Below are 25,545 nucleotides of genomic sequence, written 5' to 3'. Positions count from 1 at the left end.
ACCCTAGGGAGTGGTGAGAGCTCTCACCTAGGGACTGGAATGGGCATCAGGCAGACAGAGCCAGAGTGGGAGGCCCATCAGGAAGGCCCTTGACCTCTGGGGCTGGAGATGCCAATGGTTATGATTTGCTCTTACAGGCTTCTGTGGGCAGCTGGCTTTGTCCAGTCTGGTACCTGCCCTTCCTGTCCCACACCTGTGGCTGCAGCCCTGCCTCTGCCATAGATGCCCCCATACAGCCTACCCTGGACTCCATGGCTGGGGAAAGGGGACGGCAGTGGGCACATCTGGCAGGCAGGCACCTGGCCAGGCTTCCAGCTGTCACTCTGGCGCCTACAGGTCTCAGCAACTTGTTCCCAGAGGAGTTGCATGTTTTCCCACCCACCACCCACCCAGCGGAGGCTGGAGACCCAGATGTTCCCTGCGATGCCACATGGGAGAATCTCCTTGGGGAGATGCCCAGCGGCCAAGGGCACAGTGCCAGCCCTCAGAGGGACTTGTGCATCAGATGGGGGAACCACCAAGACCTAAGGGAGTTAGTTCCAGGGCCCCTCCTGTTCCACTGCTTCAAGGCCTGGTCGCTGGAAGATTGATGGCAATTTAACCACATTCACCATCCCAGCTTGAGCCCAGGCCTCTCAACAGGCCCAGCCACCCAGATTCGTGCCGATGCCCAGCTCTGCTCTCTTTGCCACTGGCCCAGCCTGAAGCCATTTTCACTGCAGATGGAAAATATCCCACAAGGACAAGTTCACACTGAAAAAGAGAACAAGCATCTGTGCATTTCTGGGCCCCAGTGTAAGGACATGGAGAGTGGTGGGAGGGGCACCACCTTAAGTGAGTGTGCAAGGGTGTGCGGAAGGATATAGATGTGCCCCAAAAGTGGATTCCGGTCTTATAAGTCCCTTTGATCCCAGAAGTCAGTTTCACAAATAGCAGCACACATGTCCTCCCAGGCAACCAACACTTAACCAGGGGAGAAGGCAAAAACATGAGTATCATCTGCAGTGGCCTCCCCAGGGTCCCTGGACCAAGTTTGCATTTCCTGGTCTGGGAGGCCTCTCTGGATCTTGTCCAATCCTGGGGGAAACTCATGTTTCCAACTGGTCCCTAGCCCCAATGCAGTGTGTCTTCCCCTGGGATCTGAGCTCTGTGATCTGCCAAGTAGAGCCCACAGAGCTACGGGCAGCCCCCCTGCAGTGACATGGGGCCAGGTGGTGGATGCTGTGGGTCAGGCTAATGAGTCCCAGAGGCTCAAGAGGGACTCCTGTGATTTGTTTAACAGTTGGCCTAAGCTTTGTAAACAGAAGTCTAAGAACCAACAGGCCAGCTCTCGCCCTGCTGCCAGCTAAAGGCTCCAGCTGCGCTTGGAGGCCATGGCCAGGAGCAGGAAGCAGGGCGAGCAAGGAGAGAACTCTACTGAGGCCGTGGCCTGCCTGTCCTCCAGCCCCTCCGCAACCGCTGGTGACAGAGGCCACGCAGCTATGACGTTCTGGAGATCTGGAGACTCCTGGCCGTGGGGCCCTGGACAACCAGGCTTGGGTTCTTGCTGCCCACCCTCATTGGTTTGTGTCTCAATAGTGTCAGCTATAAAATAGGATAATTATTCCTCTTCAACTTCCCTCTCCTGACTAATTCATCTTGGAATTCCCAGGACCCAAGCACAGTGCTTGGCACTGATGGATGTTCCCTTCTGTGTAAGTGTCACTGCTCCAGCGCAGTGGCCAGGATGCTGGACTCTGACTCCTGCATGCTGGGTGGTGTCAGGACACAGCTGGGCTGACACCTGTCTTGGGTCTCAGAGCGAGAGGACATCCTGCACTAGGAATGACCCATGGTGCAGGTGCTGGAGGTCACTGAATTGCTCCTGTGCCTCTGTTTCCTCATCTGTAAAATGGGCCATAGCACCGTTGTGAGGTTTAAAGGAGACAATCCACTCGAGTGCTCCCCACAGCACCAGGGACATAGCACGAACCCTCAGGAACATCAGCTGTTGTTATCATTATTATGATCATCAGCAACACCATTATAAGCCTTGCCCAGCAGGGAAGGAGGCTGACATCCTGTGCCTTCTCTGAGGGCAGGAGGCTGGCATCTGGCCGCCTGGGCCCCTGGCACAGGGACTCACCGTGGCGTTGACGGTGAGCTGGTAGGCCTGCGTGGTCTCGTAGTCCAGCTCCCGGATCACCGTGACGATGCCGCGTGCGCTGTCGACGGCAAAGAACTGGGAGGGGGGCTGGAAGGAGTAGAGGACGCTGCCGCCTGCGCCCAGGTCAGGGTCCGTGGCGTTCACAATGAAAATGGGCGTCCCCACCGGTGTGTTCTGGGGGTGAAACAGAGCAAATAAAAGGGTGAGCTGGAGCTCAGAGCAGCTGCCTCCATCAGTGACTATTCCCCCAAAGCCCATTAACCACGTCCCTCCAGCCAACCAGACCTGCGGCTTCATCATTTTTATTCTAAAAGGGTTCACAGGAATTTAAAACGCTATATCTGTTTTTTTTTGCTCCATTTTTTGATGGCCTCCTGGTGGCTATAACAGCAGCAGTCCCAAAGATGATCTACTTACCCTGAAGTTCCGGATGAGGGCCTTTTGGTCCCCAAACCCCTGTTTCTTGGCAGTTCTGCTTTCTCTGTTAGGTGCCCCTTGGCTGCCCAAGCCTCAGGCATGGGCTGCTCTGGAGGGCAGCCAGGAGTCTATGTGTTGGGAGGTTCCAAGGACAGGGAGCTGGAAGATGTGTAATATGGGGAGGTGGCATAGAGTCTGTGGTGGGGCAGGCCCACAGAGATTTCTTGACTTGCCTAGGGGTGGGGCATCCACATAACATCCCTGGGCCATGGCAGCCTGTAACCAGAGAGGCCCACAAAGCCTGCTCAAATGTCACCACCTCCTGGGAGCCTTCCATGATTCCCTTTGCTACACACTGTGTTTGTAGATAGACCCCTGCCCCTTTCTGACTTGGGGTTTCTGGTTAAATGTAACTTCCTCATGGAAGCCTTCCAGACCCTTCAGGCGGGTCAGCCCCTACCATGCTCCCAAACCCCTGCCACTATTATATTCAGGGTCCCATAGCACCCTGGAATGTTTGATCACCCACAGTTCCTCTGTAATTCCCCAGCCAGTGCCTGTCTCTCATTGCACATGTGCTCCATAGAAACCATAGAGCTCTATCTGCCTGGCCCAGCAGGTGCCTGCCACATGGCAGGTGTCCAGTAAGCATCCTTTATGAAGACATGAACGAATCTCTATGGCAGCATCTTAGCACATTGTATTCTAAGTATCTGTTTGCATCCTCTGCCCAACTGTCAGCTCTCATCACGATCGTGCCCACCACAATGCTTGGCAGGTAAGCCACATCGGCAAAATTCTGCGTGAGTAAATTTACTCTTGACTCAGTGAGCTCTGGACACATCAGAAGACAGGCTACCTAAGGAGGCTCTGCCCAGAGGCAGGAAGAAACAATTCCTGCTCCCACTCACTGACGGTGCTGTGCCACATCTAGGCTGTGAGCTGCACCCATCAGCTCCGTGACAAGTAGCGTTTCTAGGTGCTTGCTATGATCCCTCTTTCAAAAAGGAAGCCAAGGCTCAGACAGGTTAAGGAACTCATCCAAGTCACCCAGCTAGGCAATGGCAAAGACCCTAAATTCAGGTATAGTTCATTCTAAGCCTATCTCTTAGCTCTAAACACTTCTGTAAACCTTGAGGGCAGTTTTTTCCCCTAAGTCTTCCACACAGTGCTGAGGTCACCTGCCAGCATGGGTGGTACCCTCTAGCCCAGAGTGTGGGACTGGCCTGAAAGTTCCCTGAGGGCAGAGACAACATTCCTGTGTGATCTTTTTACACTGGGACAATGACTGAGTACCTTTCGGACACCTGCAGGGCTCCTATCAAGGAAGACATCACACAGCTGCCCATCTCTGTGCTGCTGCCCATGACCTGGGTCACTACCTCGAGAAGCTTCTCTCTTCGAAGACCAGTCTCAGGCATACTGGAAGCCCTTCCCCAGGGCTGTCTGCTGGAGGCAAGTGTTCTCTGTAAGACCTCTAATTGGGTTGGAAAGGGCCTCCAGAGGACAAAGCCATCGAATTGCCACTGTTTCTCTCTGAGTGTGCTGCCCCTCCCCCATCACCAGGCAAGTGTCCACCTGAATGGACAGGCTTACATCCTATCCTTTTCCAAACCACGCTGAAGATAGGGGCAGACAGGTAAGACCCCTCTCCTCCATCCCATCCTTGATGCTCCATGCCCCTCTGCATAGGATACAAGCCTCATAGTCTGGTCTTGTCTCCCCCTTCTCGCTTTATTTCCTGGCAGGTATCATATCCTAGCCTTTTGGCTAAGATCATGTGCAATATCTTTTCTTACCAGTTTACTATTTCCTGGCACATAGAGCTATTTGTACTTCTCCAAACCAGCACACTCCCTTACACTTCTGAGTTCCTGCACCTGCTTTGCCTTTGCGAGGTCTGCCCTACCCAGCTCAGTGGCTTGGAAAACAGATGCTCTCTTTCTCTCCAAAAGAGGGAAAATGTTCAAGTGTACAAGGGGGCAGAGGGGACAGGTGCTAGATTTCAGGGATGGACAGACTTCTGTTGGAACCTAAGTCTTATTGTGTGTCTTTGGGCTAGTTACTTCATCTCTCTGATCCTTAATCCCCTTTCTGTGCATCAAAGTTAATAATATTTCATACAGTTAATGTGAAGAGTACACGAGCTCCTGAGTATAAACTTCCCAGAATATATTAAGTGCTCAGAAGATGGCAGTTGTGATTTTATTGTCTGAATGCCTTCTAGAGGGTGGCAGACAAGAACATCTCCAAGGGAAGGGCAGGGAGGCATAAAGAAGCACCATGACTACTAATGATGCTGTGCTGGGCATTCCCTGTCTGCAGTCCCCAGATCCACCGAGCACCCTTCTCTGCCATGACCCACCCCCTGCCCGCCTCCCAAGCCAGGGTGGCCTCAGTGCACTGCATTCCCAGGCTGCCAATGGGAGGGGCTGGTAGGAGCCCAGAGTTTGGGGAGGAGGCAGGAGGAGAAAGGGTTTGAAGTGTTACTTTCCCAGTCCCTCCAGCTCCAACCCAGCAGCCCCTCCTCTCCAGCCCCAGGTTTCAGTGGCTCCAGCCCTTCCCCTTGCCCCTCCAGTCCTAAGAGTAGAAAGAACTTGCCCGTGTTGCTAGTCCTTGGAGCCTCAATATCCCTCAGTGTCGCTCTAGCCCTGCACCCCCTCTGGAAGTTGTCTCTTCACTGAAATGCCTTTATTGGAACTATCCGAGATGAACTGTTTCCTGGGGAACCCTGACAGATGCAGGCACTCTGCAAAGGACCTACCCCAAGCCACACGTTCAAAGCCCCAGAAACTGAACTCCCCAGGTGCTGGGGTGAGCAATGCCAGCCTCCATCCCAACATGCCAACCACAGGAGACTGGTCTGGAGGAGATCTTCATGAGGTTCTCAGCTAACCTACAGCTCTCTCTCTTCCCTCCTCCCCGTCTCTACATCCAACACACACATCTCAGGAGTGCCAGTGTCAGGCCCAAGCTCCAGAGCACAGCATGCCATTGCAGCCTGTAGCTCTTGCCACAAGAGGGATGGACATGTTCTGATTTCAGGGTGGCCAACCCCCAGTGAGGCAGCTGGACAGCACTTCAGAGCACACCCCACATGGAGTCAGTGCCCAGAGGAGAGAGACGGCTCCCACGAGAATGTCAGCTCTCCAGCTGCCTGCCTCAGGGAGGAAAGGACATTTCATTCATCCATACTGCATAGTCTGGGGCGAAGGCTCTCTGAGCATCTGGTCAGAGGATTTAAGAGCAAGCTCCAAGAAGACAGGAAAAGGGGGAAAGGAAGGGATGGTCCTGTGTCTGACCTTCTTGGATTATGTTTCATGCCCTGCAGTGAAAACCCATTTAACTTCTGCGTAACTTAGAAAAGGTTTTAAATAGGCCTGACAAGGAGCCATTCCCTTAGAAGGGACAGGCCATTGGAGAGGAAAGAATGCTGACCTCCTGCATTTCCAATCCTGGGCACCATGCTTTTCTGGGAAATGGGGGGAGGGGACTCTCACCAGCACATACACTGGGGGATTCTTGGAGCACCCAGCTACTGGTTCACAGAAACATCAGATACGTTCACAGGTTGACACTCAACGCAAGCAGATTTCCTCCATGGGGCCAGGCACATCTGGATTTTCAAGTACATCGTAGGCAGTTAACACCTGGTGCTCAGAGTGTGGGCTCTGAGTCAGACCTCCTAAGTTTGAGCCCCAGCCTTTTCCCTTGTTGGGTGGAGACCCTGGACATGTGCTGTTAAATTTATTATTTTGGTCTCAGTTTCCCTATGTAAAGGAAAATGTAAAGGTGGAGCTGTTAACACTACCTATGTATCCTGGGGTAGTGGGAAACTTTTACATTAGCTAAGGTGTGGGGAGAAAACCTCTCACTGAGCCGGGCACACGGCAATACTGAGTGACACTCATAAATGGTCACTACCATTATTATGGTGGTAATAAAATACCATCACAGGCGGCATGAGATGAGCCTATTTAAAGTGGTGTGGAGGGATTAGAAGCAGGGTAAATGGCTGATCTCTTCATCACGAATTTAGACAAATGGGTAGATCAGAATTCAGGAAGAGAACACCTCTGTTGAATGGTTCACGGCTGTTGCAGACAGGATGGGAGAACCTCTGAAGACCCTCCAGAGTGGGTTTGGAGAATGTGAGACGAGGGGTGGGATCTGATGGAAGGGTGAGAGGAGTTCCTGGAGGAGCACAGAGGCCAGGCCTGACCATGCACCACTCAGCGAGAAGATGGCTTGAATGTGGAAGCTGGAAGGCACCTTGGAGATTATCCAGCCTAGTCTCCCCAGTTTTTAGATGGGAAAAGTAAGAGGGTGCACTTCCAGGCTTTCTGTCTCACATGTGCTTAATGGCAGAGCTGTGCCTGGAAATCAGGTGTCTTAACTCAAGTGCTTTACTTACGCTACCCAGAGACACTACCCACTGTGTCCTGGCCCACCCTCCTTCCAAGCAGAGATGCTCTTTTTACCAAAGGGATGGATCTAGGCAGCCGTGTTTGTACCAAGTGACTTCAGACCCAGGCCACATGCGATTGGTCCAGGGGTAAACACATGACTCAAGCAGGCCAATCAGATGGGGTCTTGTAAATTAAAGCAACTTTCCATGGGAACTTGAAAGAAAGATTCCTGCTACCTGGTTGGGGTAGAGTGGGTCCCACGACAGGCTGAAAGTCACACAGAAGCTACAGAAACAGAGGTGTAGAGGAAGCCCATCTGCAGTGAGCATAGGGCATGGTAAAGCAGAAAGCAGAGATGAGGGCTCTGAGGGCCTCCCCTGCCCCAGCCTTCACAGAACCTGTCTGGCCCTCCCCTCCTGTCCTTGGCTGTGGTCCTGAGACACAGTCCATGCTGTTCTTTCTGTGGGTACCACCTGCTCATTCCAGCCTGCATGGGTCTCAGCTCCTTGCCAACCTGGTCTGCTCAGGACGCATCCAGCCACGGCAAGGCCTCCTCACTGCATACCTCGCCCCAGGTTCATCCTGCCCCTCGCCTGCTGGGATCTGGCCTTTCACGCTCACAGCTGGGTCATAAAAAGCAAAGCTCATAACTGCTGAAGGCACAAGAGGTGACGTGGGGAGAGGAGAGAGGCCTGGATGAATGAATGTCGGCTCTGTCTTCTTTTCAAGTGTCCCCAGACACTCCTCCTAACACGCAAATCCACTCAGGTCATTGTGAAGGTCAGCGAGCATGTGGGGTGGGAGGGTAGGTCTGGGAGAGCTTGACCATGGGGCTGACACAATCATCCAGGACAGACCTGGAGAAGAGATGCCCCAGAGAGTCAGCTTCTGCCCGCCTGGAGTCAGGGGACCAGTGGGACAGTGCCTCTATAGTGTCTGGTCTTAGAGTTCGGGGTCTACAGAACCATCTGCCAGGTGGGCCAGGGCCATGAAAAAGTAGGCCAAATGGCCCGTTTCGGCTGGGGGTGGGGAAGCCCCATTCTAGGGCAACTTCTCCCCACATATTCACTGTGGAAAGTGGCTCCGGGTCCACCTCTGTGCTGGAAAGGAGCAGCTGGTCTCCGGAGGAAAGGCTGCACAGGACATGATTACTCCCGTTCCTGAGACAGGCCTCTTAGCCCATGTCTCTGTCTCAGCTCGGCTTCCAGAGCTCCTTCCTCCACGGCACCCCCTGTCCAGCCCCGTCCTCTCCTTCACAGCTTCTGGGACATCTCCTCAAGTGCACTGCCCGTGCCTCCTGGGGGCCGGGCAGTGTGGTGAGGCATAGTCCCCAGCAAATCTCCTGCCCTACCAGACCATCCCTCTCGGTGAGAGGCCCGCTCCATGCAGGTCACAGACCGGGCAGGCCCCGCACTCTTTCCACTCCCCATTTAAGCTCCGCATCACTCCTGACGGACCTGCTGTAAACGGGCCACCCTGTGCAATTCAGAGACAAATAAATCTTTTTGCTACTCCTGGGGTGACAAGGGAATAGACTCTGGCAAAGTTCTACCATTTCAGGGATCTTGTTCGTTAATAATAATGATAAATAGCTCACTTCTCACATGCAGTGTGAGCCGCGTTACTCTGGGTTTCTACAGAGGTGGCCAGGGGTGCTCACTGGAACGGGTGAGGGGCGCAGGGGCAGCGAGGGAGGAAGAGGGCCAGACAGGCAGCACAGAGGGTGGAAGAAACAGGTGGAGAGAGTGCAAACAAAGAGGAAGGGAGAGAAGGGGGAAGGCGGAAGGAAGACCAAGGGGGATGTGAAAGGGGCAGAACTGGGGGCCAAAGCAGACTGGGGATGCGGGGGAGAGAGTTTGTGAGAGCAGACAGAGGGAAGACAGTTGGGAAGAAAGGAAAGGAAAACTTTAAGGAGCAAAAGAGAGATTCTAGAGGGAAAGTTGTGAACAAAAGACAAGAAGTAAAAAAAAATTCAGAGCAGCATGAGAAAGATCAGAAAGAGACATAAGCCTGCCATACCCTCTCATCTTCATAGTGCACCCACCTCCCCGCCCGTGAGATTTATTCTCAGTCCTGGACCAAACCTCGAAACAAGCCCAACCGTTTCCGTTGTAGGTGCCATCTCTAAAGGCGTTATTAATATTTATGGAATGCTTGCTAGATGCTGCCACAGTCTTTAATATCTTATTATAAAGCCTGTTATAAAATGCATTAGTAATAAATTCTTGACAGATGGACTTCTGACAAGGTGCCAGTGCCTTGGTGAACAGACCCTCCTGGACTGAGCTTGTGGCTCAGAGGCTGGGCTGCTGGTCCCTGAGGAGGGGACTCAACCCTTCACCTGTCAGCATTGTTACAAATTTTATCTCATTACCTCCTTTTCCCAGATGGGGAAATGGAACCTCAGAGAAATGAAGCTACTGGTCCAAAGTCACACAGCTTTAAGTGATGAGTAGGACTTAAAACCAGGTCACCTCTGTGTTCCCAGACCTTGGGAACCCTGGAGATGAGGGTAGAGAGTGAGCTCAGGGCTCCTGCTCAAGCAGAACTGGTTCATTTCCTCTATAGAAGGGCTGGGGATGACACGCCCAAAGACGGTAGATTCAAGTTGTCTGGGTTAGGGAAGAGAGCGTTGGTAGAGAGTTTTAGCCCAAAAAGAATTTCAGAAGGAAGAAGGGTCTCAAAATTTGCACACTTTCACTGGGGAGAAGGAAAGGGGCTCCCACTGTGACTAGAATAATTAAAGTTATAAGTAAAGACGTTTCTGATGGGGGTGGAGGGGTAGGTGGTGCCAGGCAAAGTGGAGGTGCCCATGTCTTGGTCTCCACTGATGCCAAAGAGGTTCTTTTTTTCACTTATGACTCTGGAGCCGGGGCCTACTGGGGAACTTGCGGATGGTATAAAGTTTGGGAGGCTTTTGGCATTCTAGCTTATAGAGGAGAAGAAATGAAGTCTATGGGAGATATGGGCTGTATTTCTTCTCAAACAAGAAGAAGGCCTGTGTGGGCACCAGATGAGAGCAAGGTCTAAGAAGAGAACTGGTGCAAGGAGGAGAACCAGGAGAGGCGGGTGCCCACTGGGCCTCCGTGGATGTTTCAGGTGCCCTCATTCTGGTCAGGGAGAGGGCACATGGTATGTACAAACACCCACACATGTACCATACCCACACACGTGCACACACGCTCCAGCACCTCCCTCTGCAGAGGAGGCTGGAAGAGATCAGTTACAACATCTCTTCTGTCGACCAGTGTCTGTTCTCTCTCAGACGCTGTGCACTGGACTCTAAAAGGTGTTAGATCTTCCCTGAGGGCCAGGATTACTGTCAGGTGGACGTGCCAGCTCTGTGGGCAGAATGAGCCTCAAAGGGCTGGGCCCCAAGCCCCGCATACCCTAATGTGGCTCAAGCACTTTCTCTGGACTGAGCTGGACTCCTCAGCTGTTCCATTCTCCATGGAGCAAGCTCAGTGCTCTCGTATCTCCAAGAGCCTGCTCCTTTCTCAGCCTCTGGCTCCATACTGTCTATTCTGAATCCTGGAAAGACCTGCATCAAAGTGCTTACCTAACTTCCATCCCCAGTGGATGAATCTAACATGAATCCCCGAGTTCTGCCAGTGTCTTCACCTGCCGGATGTGCCCCTCTCTCTGGCCTCCCACTCCTCACCAATCACCAGGCTCTGTCAAGCCTTCCTTCCACATTCCTCAAATCCTCCCCCTCTCTCTGTGATTTACCTTAGCCACCTCTGAAGTCCTAGCAGTGTCACTGGCACGTAGAAGGCATTCAATAAATGTTTTAACAAAATCAGGTCTTGCTGTTAAACACAGCAGATTGAACATACCCACTGATTTCTGTTTCTGTCCCAACCCCTCACCAAAATGACAGTATGGAAGTCTAAAATGCATACATCCATAAGTGCAAAAAGAACAGGAAAGGAGGTGGCAACGGATGATTGGTGTCAACAAAATCCTGGAAACAGACGCAACTGGAAATTGCCTTAGGAGAGAAGGGAAAGCTGAAACTCTGGCTAACATCTTAGAATCTCAGGAAAGCTCAGGAAGTGGAGACACAAAGTGATACTCAAAACAGGAAGACTGGCTGCAGATCTTTAAGAAGAGTGGTAAGACTCCCAGATGCCTTCCCCAGCTCTTGCAGAAGATACGAGGTTTGCGTTCTGGAGGGGCTGAGGTAGTCAGGTTCTGGACTCAGACTGGGAGCTGGAAGAGGCACTGAAAACTGGGAGGTTAAGTGAAAAGCGGCATCTCCCCTCACTACCATCTCCAGTCAGGCCTCTTATAATCATTCAGCCTTGTGAAGGCTGACAGCCAGGCAGGAGATAGGGAAAACCGGCCCAAGAGAAAAAATATTTACATGTTGAATACCCCCAACACATACAAATCCAAGTCCTCACCTAATTATCAAGTCCACTGGTTAATACGCAGCACCCTCCTTCTTCTGCTGTGCTTAGTCACTCAGTCATGTCTGATTCTTTGCAATCCCATGGACTGTAACCTGCCAGGTTCCTCTGTCCATGGGATTTCTCAGGAAAGAATACTGGAGTGGGTAGCCATTCCCTTCTCCAGGGGATCTTCCCAACCCAGTGATGGAACCCAGGTCTCCCACATTGCAGGCAGATTCTTGACCATCTGAGCCACCAGGGAAGCCCAAGAATACTGGAGTGGGTAGCCTATCCTTTCTCCAGAGAATCTTCCTGACCCAGGAAACAAACTGGGGTCTCTGCATTACAGGCGGATTCTTTACCTGCTGAGCTTCCAGGGAAGCCCACCCTTCTTCCTACCCTGTCCTAATAAGCCTAGTGAGCTTCCAGGCAGGTAAATGTGAACTCACTCTTAAATATGAACAGACAACTAAAGATCACTAAACATTTGAGAAGAGCTTCTAATGTGAAAGACAGAGAGGAAAATAGTAAAAAAGGAGTAACAACAATACATATCTTTAACATGTTTAAGGAGACAAGTCAATCCTAAAGGAAATCAGTCCTGAATATTCATTGGAAGGACTGATGCTGAAACTCCAATACTTTGGCCACCTGATGTGAAGAACTGACTCACTGGAAAAAGACTACGATGCTGGGAAAGACTGAAGGCAGGAGAAGGGGACGACAGAGGACAAGATGGTTAGATGGCATCACCAACTCGAAGGACATGAGTTTGAGCAAGCTCTGGTAGTCGGTGATGGATAGAGAAGCCTGGAGTGCTGCAGTCCACAGGGTCACAATAAGTTGGACACGACTGAGTGACTGAACAGAACTGAGAGAGGTAACATAAGACAGCATCTTTGAAATAACCTTTCAAGAAGAAGAAAGAGCTAGTAGATAGTAAAAGCTCAACAGAAGAGTTGGAAGATAAAGAAATTTCTCCAAAACTAGGACAAAACTTAAAGAGACTTAAACAGGGGAGGAAAGTAAGAAAATTAGAGTAGTTTAGAAAATTCAACTCCCAACTAACAGGGATTCCAGAGAGAAAACAGAGCAAATCAAGGGGAGGAAATTATCCAAGAAGTAAAATAAGAAAACTCCCCAAACTGAAGAACATGCTTCCAAATGGAAAGAGACCCTATCTGTTCAGAAGAAAGTTCCACACTGAAGCATAAAACGATGACATTTCAAACACTGAGGATTTAGACAAAAAAATCCTAGAGACTTTCAAAGAGAAAACAAAAGGCCACAATCAAAGGGTCAAGAATCAAAATGGCACCAAAGTTCTTAACAGCCAGAACACAAAGGAAAAATGATTTCACAATATGAGGAAAACTAGTTTTATTCTAGAGTTCTATACCCAGCCAAACTATCAACACACATGCATGCAAAATAAACACATTTTTCAAAACAGAATTTTAAGAGATTCCCCATGAATTCTTGTTCATGAAATTAATGGAGGGTGTGTTCTACGAAAATGAAGGCAGAAACTGAGATAGAAGATATTAGGGAACCCATGTAACAGGAGATGTAATGCAGGAGAAAGAAAAATGGACTTTGAGTGACTTCCTTACCTCCCTTATGCATACCCTACATCAGGCCCCTTTAGCCATTCAGCCTCCAGAATAGCAAGCAAGCCAGAGCATACCCAGTCCAGATTGGAGCAGGAGGATCAATGCTCCAGGGAGACTGTTGCCAAGAAAAACATAAACTGCATTTAAAAATCAATATACTTTTAATACATGGAGAGGTGGTATTCAATTATGTCAGAATATTTAGGGGTGAACAAATGATAGGTTTATAGATCACTAAGCAAGCAAACAAAATGAGGTAATTATTAATTCTACAGAAAGCAAAAGAAGGGATATAATTACACTGGAAATATAATGACAGTACGGTACACTATGTGGCTCAGCCGTGAATAATATTTACATAATTATAATGCTGCATACACTAAATGTTGTGTGAGCTAAAAGGAGGAATATAATTATGTTGGAAGGATGGGCAGAGCACATTAAGAGTGGTGTGTGTATGTGTGTGTAGCAAAGATGAGGTAAAGGGTGGTGTAGAAGTTCAATTCTCATCCTTCACAGCTGAAAGTCGATAGATAATGTCTAAAACTAAAAAAATGTATAAGCATGCAATTTGGAAATAAGGTAACTATCAGTAGCCATCAGAAATTGAATGAGGTTATCTCAGAGTGGGAATCAGGAATGGGAAAGAATGAGGCAGGGCACTGCTATTTTTATTATAAGCCTAGCTTTACTATTTGACTTTTAAACTCATGCATATATGACTGATAACATTAATATAAAAATTGAGAAAACCTCCCTATGGCTGAACCACTGCAGTGGCCTCCCCTCTTTCAGCTCTGCTCCTGTAACTAATCTTGGAGAGTTACTGCCCTAAAGCACTGACCCTTCATCTTATTTTTCTCCTCAAACACCATTACTGGCTCCTCTTTCCTGTCCAAGGCAAGTTCCTGCTGCACTTGAATGTCACCATAGTCTGGTCAAACTTCCCTTTCCAAACTCATCTTTCGTTTTTGTCCTACTGAGACCCTCTGCTTCAGTCAGACTGGTGTACACAGCAGCCCCCAGAATGCTGGCCCACTCTGCTCCAGGTACTTGTGCCCTCTCCACATCTCCACATACATTCCTGCTGATAGTCCTCCTAGGGAACAGACATCACCAACCAGCACGGGGGACCGAGGCTCTCTCCCTTCCCCGAAGCGGCCTGGCTGCCTGGGCTTCCTAGGTACACAAGCCCAGGCTGGGATTGAGACACTGTCTTCTGCCCACACTCCTAGGCCCTGCTTTACAGAGATGCTGGACGTGCCTGACTGGAAGAAGCTCATCAGAGGAACATCTGAGGTCTCCCTTCTTTCTTCTCAGAAATTTGGTTTTCAAAGCCAGGGAGGATACCCAAATATGAAATGGCCCCAGCTATCTCTTTATTCAGAGATTAAGGAGATCCAGGTAGTTTTTCTCACTCCCCGTGCTACTGAGCACCCTGGCCCAGGGACCTTCCAGCAGAATGAATAACAGAAGAGTTTCAAGATCCACTCCATCCCTGTGTGCCACTTCCATGTAGCACCCACACTCCAGGGCTGTCCCTGCACCTGCCTTCCTACAGCCACTCTCTCCCTGCTCTCACCTGCAGACCTGCAGGAGCTGAGGGAGGGGGCATGCTGCAGTACAGGGTGTGATGCCTCATGGACAGTGCATGGCTGGCAGAGTGACCCAGCAGCTGGCTGCAGGACCCATGCAGGGAGAAGGGGACAGGAAGGGCTGTGGCAGCAAGACAGCCCCTGTGCCCATGCTGGCTCCAGTCTCCATGACATGCTGCTTTCAACACCAGCAGTTCAACACCCCCTCCCTCAGGACTGTGATCCCACCTCCCTCTCTATGGCATGGCAGGAGTAACACGAATCAGAGTGGAGGCAGGAATCCAGACCTTGGCTGTTCACTTTTACCATCTCACCCTTCCCCAACCTGAGAGTGTCGCCCAATGGACTCCTGGGAGCTTTCCCTGCTCCCTCCCACAACAGGAACTTGGAAACTGGCTTCTGGAGGCAGGAAAGGATCCATTCAATGACGATTACCCGCCCCCACCCCCACTCCTCATGCACATTGGCCTGACTGGGAAAAAAGAAATCAGAAACACCTGTCCTGAAACTCTGGGTCAAATTCCAGCTTTCCAAAAACAATCTATATGACTTCCTTCTCTGTTGCTACAGGGCATCAACGCAAACATCAAATGCCTCAGTTTTCCCATACAGGAAATGGGTACAACAGTCCCTGCCCTGCCCTTCCACACAGAGCTGTGAAGGCAATACAATGATTCACTTTGAAAAGTCAAAGGTCAAAATAAAATCTTTATAACTTTCTGCAGAAGGAGAAAATTCTAAGGCAAAAAATTAGGGAAAGCTACAATGAGACATATAGAAGAGTCCTCTCTAGAAAGCTACCTTGGAGTCCCAGAACCAGGGTCATCTGGGTTCCAGGACACTGTCCCCGAGCCTACGACTGCAGCAGGCTGAGTTCAGGACAGAAAGAGGCTATGCCTAAGGCATGAGGTGGCTGGTCATGAGACTTGGTAGATTCTGGAAAGTGGCAACTGATAAAGAATGGAGTCTCCTGGGATTTTTTAAAAACAAGAAAGGTCTTCCAGGGGTCTAGGGTAATAACTCACACCTACTGAGGACTTCCTATGGTGAGGCCCTGTTGTAAGTACTTCCCATGCACTATCTTGTATAATCCTCTTGGCAGCTTGTGAGACAGACATCATTACTATCCCCATTTTCCAGATGTCCAAGGCCATGTATACTAAGCAGGTACTCTGGGACTTGCACTCAGGCAGGCTGCGCCAGAGCCCAGGCTCTTCAGCACCGTGCTATACTATTCTCAGTGCTGAGTAAGCAAATGTATTAGGTCCAGGAGGCAGGGGGATGGCCAAGATGACCTTGAGAAACTTGGATCCTCTCATTCATGTTAAATGCCAGGGCCTACTAAGGATGTTTAAAGGGGTTGCCACAGAATGACTTAGGCCATGCAGAGGTTCCAGGCTCAGGACTTTACAGGTGCCAGGTGCCACCAGGAAGATGGTGGAAGGGGAGGAGTCAGTTAACAGGAGCTGTCAGGTTCTTTCATCCATCAATCCCAAAAACTGAACGGAGCAACACAGTACAAGACTGCACTGCCTGTATGCACATTCCTTATCTTTCCACAGGAAAATGGTTACAAGCAATTACAAGTGGTTATTTGTGGGCAAGAACGATATGATAAAGGAGGCTTTGAGGAGCAAGAGCAAAAGGTAATGTGCTCTATGACTCACAGCTCTACCCTTTATTTGCTGTGTGACTTTACAGAAGTTAGGCAACCTCTCTGAGCCTCAGTTTCCTTATAGATGGGCATAATAAGAAAACCCGCCCCATGGGATTATTGTGAGGCTTATGGGAGATAACACACAATACATGCTTAGTGCATAACGGATGCTCCACCAATCTTAGGCTGTATCATAATGTTATTATCTCATGGGGCAGATGTAAGGGTCTATAAGCTGTAAAGCACTTAGTGAATGTTACTTCTCGGGGAAAGTTCTGAAAGGGCAGGGGATGCCTCTAAAGGCTGAGGTCCTTGCTCTGCTTTCAGCAGAGGTAATAGTCCAGGATGAGAGTCGGGGTGGGGGTCCTCCCTATGGCACACACCCACATCTCTGTACTAATGGAGCCCACTCTGGGTTGTGCGAGGCTTCCAATGCTGCCCTGAGCTCTCTGTGCACAGCTCCATGGCTCACAAATGGGGTTCCATCTTCCAGCCCCAAATTCCTTCCCTGCATGATGATGAATCATGTTAAACAAAACGAATATGCAAATCTCCTTGGGGCGGGCCCTACATCTATGGAAGCTGAGGCTAATAAATGGATTCTGAATAAGAAGACAGCTCAAGCAATGCAACTTCTGCTCATCTCTCCACCCCCGCCCCTTGGGCTCCACCCTCCAGTTGGGGGTGCACTCTGAAGGGCTGGGTGAAGGAGGCAGCAGAGGCCCCGGCAGGCAGCAGGTGTGGTCTAGGCCTGGTGAGGGTTTTGCCTCTCTGATCTCCTCCCTGTGGCCACTGCTGCTGGCCCTTCAGGCGGTGTGATGTGATAAGTGGAACCTGTCACTTGGTGCCTAGGGGCTTAAAGGCTGACAGGCTGAGGGAGGCTGCATACCTGGCTGCAGGGGCACTAGGATGGTGAGGGCTGGAGAGAGGAGGCTTGAGGGCCCGGGGCGCAGGACCCAGGTTGGGAGAGTGCAGCTACAGGAACTCACCGGGTCATGGGACCTTGGGAAAAGGTTTAAGCTTTGTTAAGTGGAGAGAGACTGGGGATATCATGGCTGCAGAGGACTTTAGAAAGCACCTCATCCAGCAGTTTACTCCCCTGGCTGTGTATTAGAAAACGTGGGGAGCTTTTAAACTATATCAATGCTGCAGCCCACCCTAGCCTCTGTGTCTTTTAAGTTCCCAGAGGAACGCCCACATACAGCCTAGGGTGAAAAGCACTGCCCTAACCGGTCACCCTGCTCTGTAGATGAGAAAGCCGAGATGCAGAGTGAAGGGACTGACTGAGGTCACACAGATGGCGGTGGTGGCAGACCCCCACCACTATGCTTCCTCCCCAGTCTTCCGCTCCCATGTCCGGGCAAGGGTGAGGGTGACTCCCTCAACATCCATCACTCTTTTTTAAAATTAATTTATTTTAATTGGAAGCTAATTACTTTACAAGATTGTGGTGGTTTCTGCCATACATCGACATGAATCAGTCACGGGTGTACATGTGTCCCCCCATCCTGAATCCCCTCTCACCTTCTTCCCCACCCCATCCCTCTGGGTTGTCCCAGAGCACCAACTGTGAGTACCCTGCTTCATGCATCGAACTTGTACTGGTCACCTATTTTACATATGGTAATATACATGTTTCAATGCTATTCTCTCAAATCATCCTACATTCGCCTTCTCTCACATAGTCCAAAAGTCTGTACTTTACATCTGTGTCTCTTTTGCTGTCTTGCATATAGAGTCATTGTTACTGTCTTTCTAAATACCATATATATGCATTAATATACTGTATTGATGCTTCTCTTTCTGACTTACTTCACTCTGTATAATAGGCTCCAGTTTCATCCACCTCATTAGAACTGACTCAAATGCGTTCCTTTTTATAGCTGAGTAATACTCCATTGTGTATATGTACCACAGCTTCCTTATCCATTCATCTGCTGATGGACATCTAGGTTGCTTCCATGTCCTGGCTATTATAAACAGTGCTGTGATGAACATTGGGGTACACGTGTCCCTTTCAATTCTGGTTTCCTCGGTGTGTATGCCCAGCAGTGGGACTGCTGGGTTGTATGGCAGTTCTATTTCCAGGTTTTTAAGGAATCTCCACACTGTGCTCCCTAGAGGCTGTACTAGTTTGCATTCCCACCAACAGTGTAAGAGGGTTCCCTTTTCTCCGCACCCTCTCCAGCATTTATTGTTTGTAGACTTTTTGATGGCAGCCATTCTGACTGGTGTGAGAAGGCACCTCATTGTGGTTTTGATTTGCATTTCTCTGATAATGAGCGTGAACATCCATCACTCTTACCCTTCAAGTACAAGGAGCACTGGGCCAGGGAGCAGAAGACCTAAAATCAATGTGGTTCCGTGGGACCCTGGGCAAGTTACAAGCCTCTTTGACCTTCAAGTCCTCATTCGTCAAGTGAGGGAGTTGAAGCCCATTCTCTCCACATTCCCTTCCCGCTCTACAAGGGTGTGACTGTAAGTCCTTCCTGAAATCTAATCCAAGGCTCTCCTGCTCCAAAGCCAGTCTCTTCATTTGAGGCTATCTTCAGAAGATATAAAGGCAGCATGCACTGAGCTAAAAGTAATAAAGGCATGTGCCTCTCCCTGTCCTTCTTTTTCCGTGTGTTGCTCTCTACTGAGACATATTACACTCTCACGTGCACAGAACACAGGTTGAAAAGCCACGCCGCTGGTGGTAGGTGTTTGCTCGGCACTAGTATTGCAGAGCACAGACCCTGAGTGTGGGCAACAAGCTGAGGAAGAACATTCATTCTGGGAAGAGCAAAGGGCACCTTGGGGGCTCTCTCTCTCTCACTAGCTCTCAAACGGTCCCAAAAGGACAGGAAGATACTAAGACACTGCAACCAACCCAGATGTCTGTCCTGCCCCCTCTTCCACTTCTGCGTGATGTTGGGAAAGTACTAAGACTCTTGGAGCCTCAGTTTCCTCATCTAGAAAATGGAGATAAAAATACCTGCCTCTGGGATTTGTGAGTCCTAGATGAAGGACTTCATAAATGATGAAGATGATTATGAAACACTCAGCCCAGTGCCTGGCCCATCGTAACAGTGGCAGCAACAGCTCCCATCAATGTGACGAATCTCTTTACAACCAGGTAATGGCAGTCTCCCATTCTCCTGCTTTGGTGGGGGTGACTCAGCGAGACCCACTCATCCAAGCAACACACCTGGGCAGGAGGAGGGCGCCCTGCTCTGTTGTCCTTGAGAACTTTCCCATGATAGGGGTCCTGAGGCTTTAAAGGCCGGGGTGGCGTGAAGCGTCTGTTCCTAAGGCTCTGGGGAGAGGGTCCCTTCAAGGGGATTGTGGGAAAAACAGGGCAAGGAGCCCAACTCTGTGGTCTACTGTGCCTGGTAGACTGAGGACCACCACACTGGCCTCAGGGACAGGCGAGAGTCTTGGCTCACACAGACCACCAGACTGACCCCAAGACAAGATAGAGACCCAGAGTCCCAGATGCACCCTGCTCGAAGGTGTTTCTAGGACAGCATGGTCTCATCTGTTAAGACCAGACTCGACAAGAAACAAACCAGCCTCCCCTTTCTTAACAGAACCCAGAGAAGGTGCTTCCACGTGTCCTGGACGATTCAACTCAATGACCAATTGGGTCAGCAAGTTCCCAGGGTCTCCCCATGCCACTCCTGGAGTTAAGAACTACGGAGGCCAGTTTCTACCAAGAAACCGACTCTCCCCCAGCCCTCCTCCTCCTGGCCCCAGGGTGCCCAGTGAAGCCAGCTCTGAGGGCCACTGGCCTTCCCCTAGGACGTGGGAGAGACCATGGGTAGGAATTGCAAATGACTTTCATTAAGCAGGGTGCTAATACCATGAATTACAAATGAAACCCAGATGAAGAGGACCCTGGCAGCCTTACCTCCGTTTGATATTAATTGGGCGACACTTTGTTTTAATGGTACATTAATTAATGCAGAATTTCGACGGAAGTCTGCGTGACACTCACATTAATACAAATGAATTCATTACCATCGGTGTTATTACAAGAAATGACAAATAAATCTGTAACAGTGGGACCCTTCAAATAATAATCACGAATCATTAGGTTTGCCGCTCGTTTGTACTGTAGCTTGCAAATATGCGAGTATGTTTGCTGCTGCGAATGTGCCTCTGCCTTTTGGTGGGGGAGGCAGCCCGTGGCCAAGGAAGGGGAAGCCTCTTCTAGACTTTGCTACACCTGCTTTCGCTCCCTTTTCCCCTCACCTCGACCCCTAGAGAATTCCACATTCTCTCCCCAGAGCCCTTCCCCAGGCTCAGGACCCACATGTCAGGACAGTGGGGTTGGCCCCCAAATCCAGCACACCCAGTGTGTGCTGTCTGGCCCTGAGGATGGGATGATGGGGAAGAAACAACAGCAAGAGGACCCTGGAGGGGGAGCCGGGCTTAATGAGGGTTGAAGGGGTGCAGCTATGGCCACCATTTGTTCTGCAGAGGTTCCCCCAGTCCGACTGGTCTTAATGTTTCAGGGAGAGAGTTCAGGTGTTCATTGACCAGCACTGTACTAGGAGTTGTATCCACTTTCTCCTTTTCAGTGCTCACCATGGTCCTGGAGGCTGCATCCCATTGTAAAGGGCAGGAAACAGGTTTAGACAGTTTGAGCAAGGAGGGGCCAAGCTTGGGACTCAGCTCTGCCCGACTGCAAAGCACCCAGTGCACCAGCTCTTTCCAGCAAGAAGATGCCATCTGCCTAGTAAGGGCTGGCATCCAGACAAAGGCAAAGTACAGCCTGGATGAACCCGACAGGCTGGACCAGACTCTCCAGCCCGCTGCTCAGGGCTTCATGTTGTAATCTCCCCGGTCTTCCAGGAGTAAGAGAGAGGCCTTCAACAAGTCGGGTCTATAGCCATCACTCGCTTTGTCTCCCACAACCTCTCAGTCCCCTGAATGCGAGATGAAGACCATTTTTGCTCCTAAACGGCAGTAATTGAGGCCCCAGGAAACCACACTGGAGCAAAGTGTCAGATCAGCCTGGGTGACTCAGGCAGGTTCTAAAGATCTGCCAGCGGCCGGCACTCAGGCTGCCTCTTCTCCTCTCTGGACTCAGGGCAGACAATGCCAAACGGTCACAGAGCTCTTCCTCAGTTTTGGCTGCAGGATTCCCAGCCCAGTGCTCTAAGCAGCTTCTATCATTGGATTGAAGTTGATGCATGACTTGAAAGCTGTGTGCTATCCCTGTTTTAGAACATCTTTCCTTGGAGAATTTAAAAATATAATCCAGTCTCCTCTGACAGGGATGCCCAAGAGCAGTTCAGCTCAGTGGCCAAGAGACTGGTTACGTGGGCTCCTGCGGTCCCTCTAACCCAGGGAGCCTAGAGCTCGATGAATCAGTTGCTTCCTCCCCTCCTACATGAATCAATCGATCTGTTTTATTTCCACAAACAACAGCTTTCTGACCTTTGGCTATCATGAAACAGCATGGAAGTCAAATCCAATTCCTTCTTCCCTCGAGTCTTCACTGATGTGGCCACACTCAGTGAGCTCTTGCTCTATGACCTGCCCTCTGCCCTGGCCCCTGGAGTCCCAGTTCTCAGAGGTTAATGCCACCTGACTATCAGATGCTGTTTCAGAGGCTAGATCCTGGCTGACGAGCAATGGACCATGGCTGGGAGTTTGGGGAGCCTCCAAGCCCCCCTCTCCCACTCATGTTCTCCCCCATTCACACTGGTACTGAATGAACCAATTAATCACCTAAGATTGTTAACGGTACTAATTACGCTTGCTCTTGAAACTTGTGGAACAATTATTTACTGTCTCTGCCTCACAAGCTATCAATTATGGTGATTGCAGGCAGGCTGTCACTTCTTTCAAGCTAACTTAGAGCTGGTTTCTCAAGGAGAACTCTCACAGGACTTTGTCTGAGCTTAGGCTACATCCGATAGATATGGCAAAGCCTGTGGCCTCGTGAGGCCTTGCAATCTAACAAGAGGCAGCTCAATATGGATCTTAAATGAAGTATTTATTTTATGAAAGTAGTTCCCTTGTTCCCCTAAAGGACAAAATGACAACCACTAAGTACTACTTGGGAATTGTACTACTTCCTTCTTCCTTGTGCCTCTGTGAGTGAATACAGATTGTGCTCCTGGGTCAGAGCTGGCATCATCACACCCCTAGAAATCGACAAAGAAGTTGCACATACATATTAATTAAATTTCCCTCTGGTTCCCCAAGTCAAGGGCTTTATGTTGAGTCTCCCCAGCCGACCTCAATACCTGTCCCAGATTCTGACTCCCCTGTTTCCCAGCATCATCGCTTGGAGAAGAGTTGGTGTTTCTGGCCAAAGATCTTAGCTAAATGAAGGAAGAAAAACAAGGGAGGCATTTTCAGACTCTGTCCTTCCTACCTGGACTTTGAAATATTCCTGTCCTCTGAGGCCACTGGACTTCAGAGCACAAACCCACAGGCCATCACCTCCCTTACACACAGACATACTCTCCCCTTCCTGCCCTCGAACACCCCAATCCCCACCCCACCAGGGTGACAGGGTGTGACGTGAGGTATATGTGTGGCTGTCGGGTAAACATGTATTTATTCAGACAAGCAGCAGGCCCCAGCAGGCTGTGGCTCCTGTCCCCTGGGCTCCCTCCCCCATCCCAGCCCTCCTGCAGCCCACGGTGCTTGTCTCCAAACGTCAGGGCCAGAAGCACTTAGAGCCAACTGCTGAGCCCAAATCTACTATGGTGCCGAGAAATGCACTCCATCACCGTGCAGATGACAGGCTCCAGGCAGGCTGGAGCATGTGGCCAGCCTCCAACTGACCCCACCCCACTGGGCCTCTCTTCTGGCTTCTGTTACCAGCAGGAGTCAGACAAGCAGAGCTGCTCCTTAACTCTGGCTGCTGCAGTCAAGGGACCCCCAACCTCCGTGGAGGCCCCTCTGGGATCTGAACAGGCCACTGCCCACTTGACACCTCCGCATGATGTCATCAAGATACTTTTAGAAGCCACTCGTTCAAGAGCAGGCTCTCAATCTCCCCTGGAAACTGCATCCCTTACTCTGATGGCTTTACACCCCCTCTGCGTCCAGGTGCTAAGCCAGAAACCAGAGTCCTCTTTGCAATTTCTTCCCCAAACATCAGTCGACAGCTCTCCCTCACTCTCACTGCCAGCTCACCACTGGCACATGGCCATGGCTGCCCAACTGGGTGCCTGCAATGTGCACTCCCCTAGAAACACACATCTGAGTGTGTTCCCACAACCCTGTCTCCTGTGCTTCAATAACTCCCCAGTGGCCTCTTGCTGACCTTAAGATAAATATCAGAGAATCCCTTCCATGGCCCTGGACAGCCTGGCCCTGTCTAGCTCTGCTTCCCTCTGCTCACCTCCTCCTCCTCCACGCTCTAGCCACTTTGATCCTCTTCCACCTCCTCAAACGAACTAGGTGCTGTTCTGCCTCTGAGCCTTAGCCCATGCTGTCCATCTGCCATTTCTCATTCTCATCCCCAACAAATGCCCTACTTAGCCTTTCTATCTCAACCAAGTCCTATTTCCTCCAGAACATTCTCTGACCCCCTCAGCTTGGGTCAGATCTTTGTCTCTACTTGCTTAGAGCCTCTTGGGCTTTTTCTCAGGGGCCCTGATCTCACTGGGTAGTTCTGTGATCCATCAATTACCATCTGTCCCCCCACTAGAGGGTAAGCCCTTGGAGGGAAGGGGCCATATCTGGTTCTACTCATCACTGTGCCTCTAGGGCCCAGCGTGCAGCTGGTACTGGATAAATATTTGTGGAATGAATGCCATCTTGGGCACACCTCTCTGGGCACTCTTCCCATTCTCCTATTGAGAGAGATGGTTGGGAAACACCAGCTCCAAAATTTCTCCCTTTCACGCATTCAACAAATATAAACTGAACGCCTCTGATAATGCAGACTCTGCGGGGTGGTGAAGCAACACTGACGGGTACCCTCGTGGGGCACGCTGTCTAGGAAATCTGAAGGCATCAGAGACAGAAGGGCAGATGCTGAGCCTGAGTTCTGGCTCCCAGCTCCACCGCCACCACCTGGATCTGGTACCTGCTGGCCTTTGCTCAAGCTGTTCTCCTGCCGGGAACATTCTTACTCATTCATCTGACAAATAATTACTGAGCACCTAATACATATCAAGCAGTGCTGGAGATGCAGGAGACACACTGGCAAACTCCTATGGACTTTCAGTCTCAGTTTGGTTATCACCTCCTCCAGGAAGCCTTCCCTAACTCTTGGTTATCACCTCCTCCAGGAAGCCTTCCCTAACTCCTGAACCTGGGTTCAGTGCCCATCCTCTGGGCTCCCACAGCTCCCTGCATGCACTGCCACCATCAGAGCATTTATTGCACTGCATTCAAACTGCCTGCACAGCATTAAAATCCCGTGACTGTCCTGCTCTCCACAGGACCCTCAGTACCTGACCTCTGCCGGGTGCACAGCAGTCATTTGAGATATTTTCAGTATGAGCAAACCCCTCCCTTTCTTTCTCATGTGTCTCCCCAAGCTCTAAAGGTAGGGACACTTTGGACTGAGGTACAGCTGGCTGAAATAAACATGGAGAAGAGATTTGTGAGAACACCGTGGGCAATGATGAAGAGGAAGAGAGGATGGCTTTGAGATAAGACACTGAGTGGGGATATACGTTGAAGAACTGGGATTTCCCTGCCCTGAGTCTGAGGCCAGCAGGTCACAGGGGAAAGCTCAGACAGGCCAGCTCAGACACCTTTGTTCCACAGGACTCACACCCCTCTGCTCTGACCTCACCCAGGGTTGGGCCCCACTGCTTCCCTCTGTGTCTGTAGCCCCCAGGTGCCCTCCTGGCACTGCCCTTACTGTGGGTTGGGAGGCAGCCTCTGCAATCACTTTGCCCTCTGCCTGGAGAGCTGCCATCCCCAAGGAAGAGCATGCTTCACTCCCTCAAGGTATCTCCCCCAGCATCCGTGGAGAGGCCTTCCCTGGCCATGAATCCTGTTCGAGCCCCTGGCCTGCTTTATTTTCTTCAGGGCCCTTATCACCAACAGACGTAGATTTATGTGCTGTTCGTCTGTCCCCCCACTAGATGAAGATGCCAACAGCAGCGACTTCGTCACTTTTGTTCAGCTGAGCGCCCAGCTCTGAGAACAGGGCCTGACACAGAATAGGCCCTCAAGAACTATTTCTTGAACAAATGAATGCACAAAAAGGAAGATGGTCCGTGGGCTAAAGTGTAAAGAGACTAAGAGCCAGGTTCCTCTGTGGCACAAACAGAAACTGTCCACCTGCAGCCCCACCTGGAAGATGCAAAGAGCGCTCGCTGAGAGTGGAAGATGTGAACCACCTC

The 25,545-nt window shown here is 50.5% G+C and overlaps 1 protein-coding gene across 7 annotated transcripts in view; it reads right to left on the bottom strand.

Annotated features, from left to right (window-relative positions):
- Positions 1-25,545, bottom strand: part of CDH23 (cadherin related 23) — a 460,382-nt gene that overhangs the window by 262,120 nt on the left and 172,717 nt on the right. For all 7 annotated transcript variants that reach the window (XM_059882631.1, XM_059882625.1, XM_059882626.1 and 4 more), the window contains one exon: positions 2,126-2,320. In XM_059882631.1, the coding sequence (XP_059738614.1) occupies positions 2,126-2,320 (195 nt within the window). The remainder of the gene's footprint in view (positions 1-2,125; positions 2,321-25,545) is intronic.

The sequence above is a fragment of the Bos taurus genome, chromosome 28, assembly GCF_002263795.3.
Source record: "Bos taurus isolate L1 Dominette 01449 registration number 42190680 breed Hereford chromosome 28, ARS-UCD2.0, whole genome shotgun sequence".
In the NCBI taxonomy this organism is placed as follows: domain Eukaryota; kingdom Metazoa; phylum Chordata; class Mammalia; order Artiodactyla; family Bovidae; genus Bos; species Bos taurus.
Note: the sequence above shows the minus strand (reverse complement) of the source record. Positions and strands in the feature narration are given on the sequence as shown.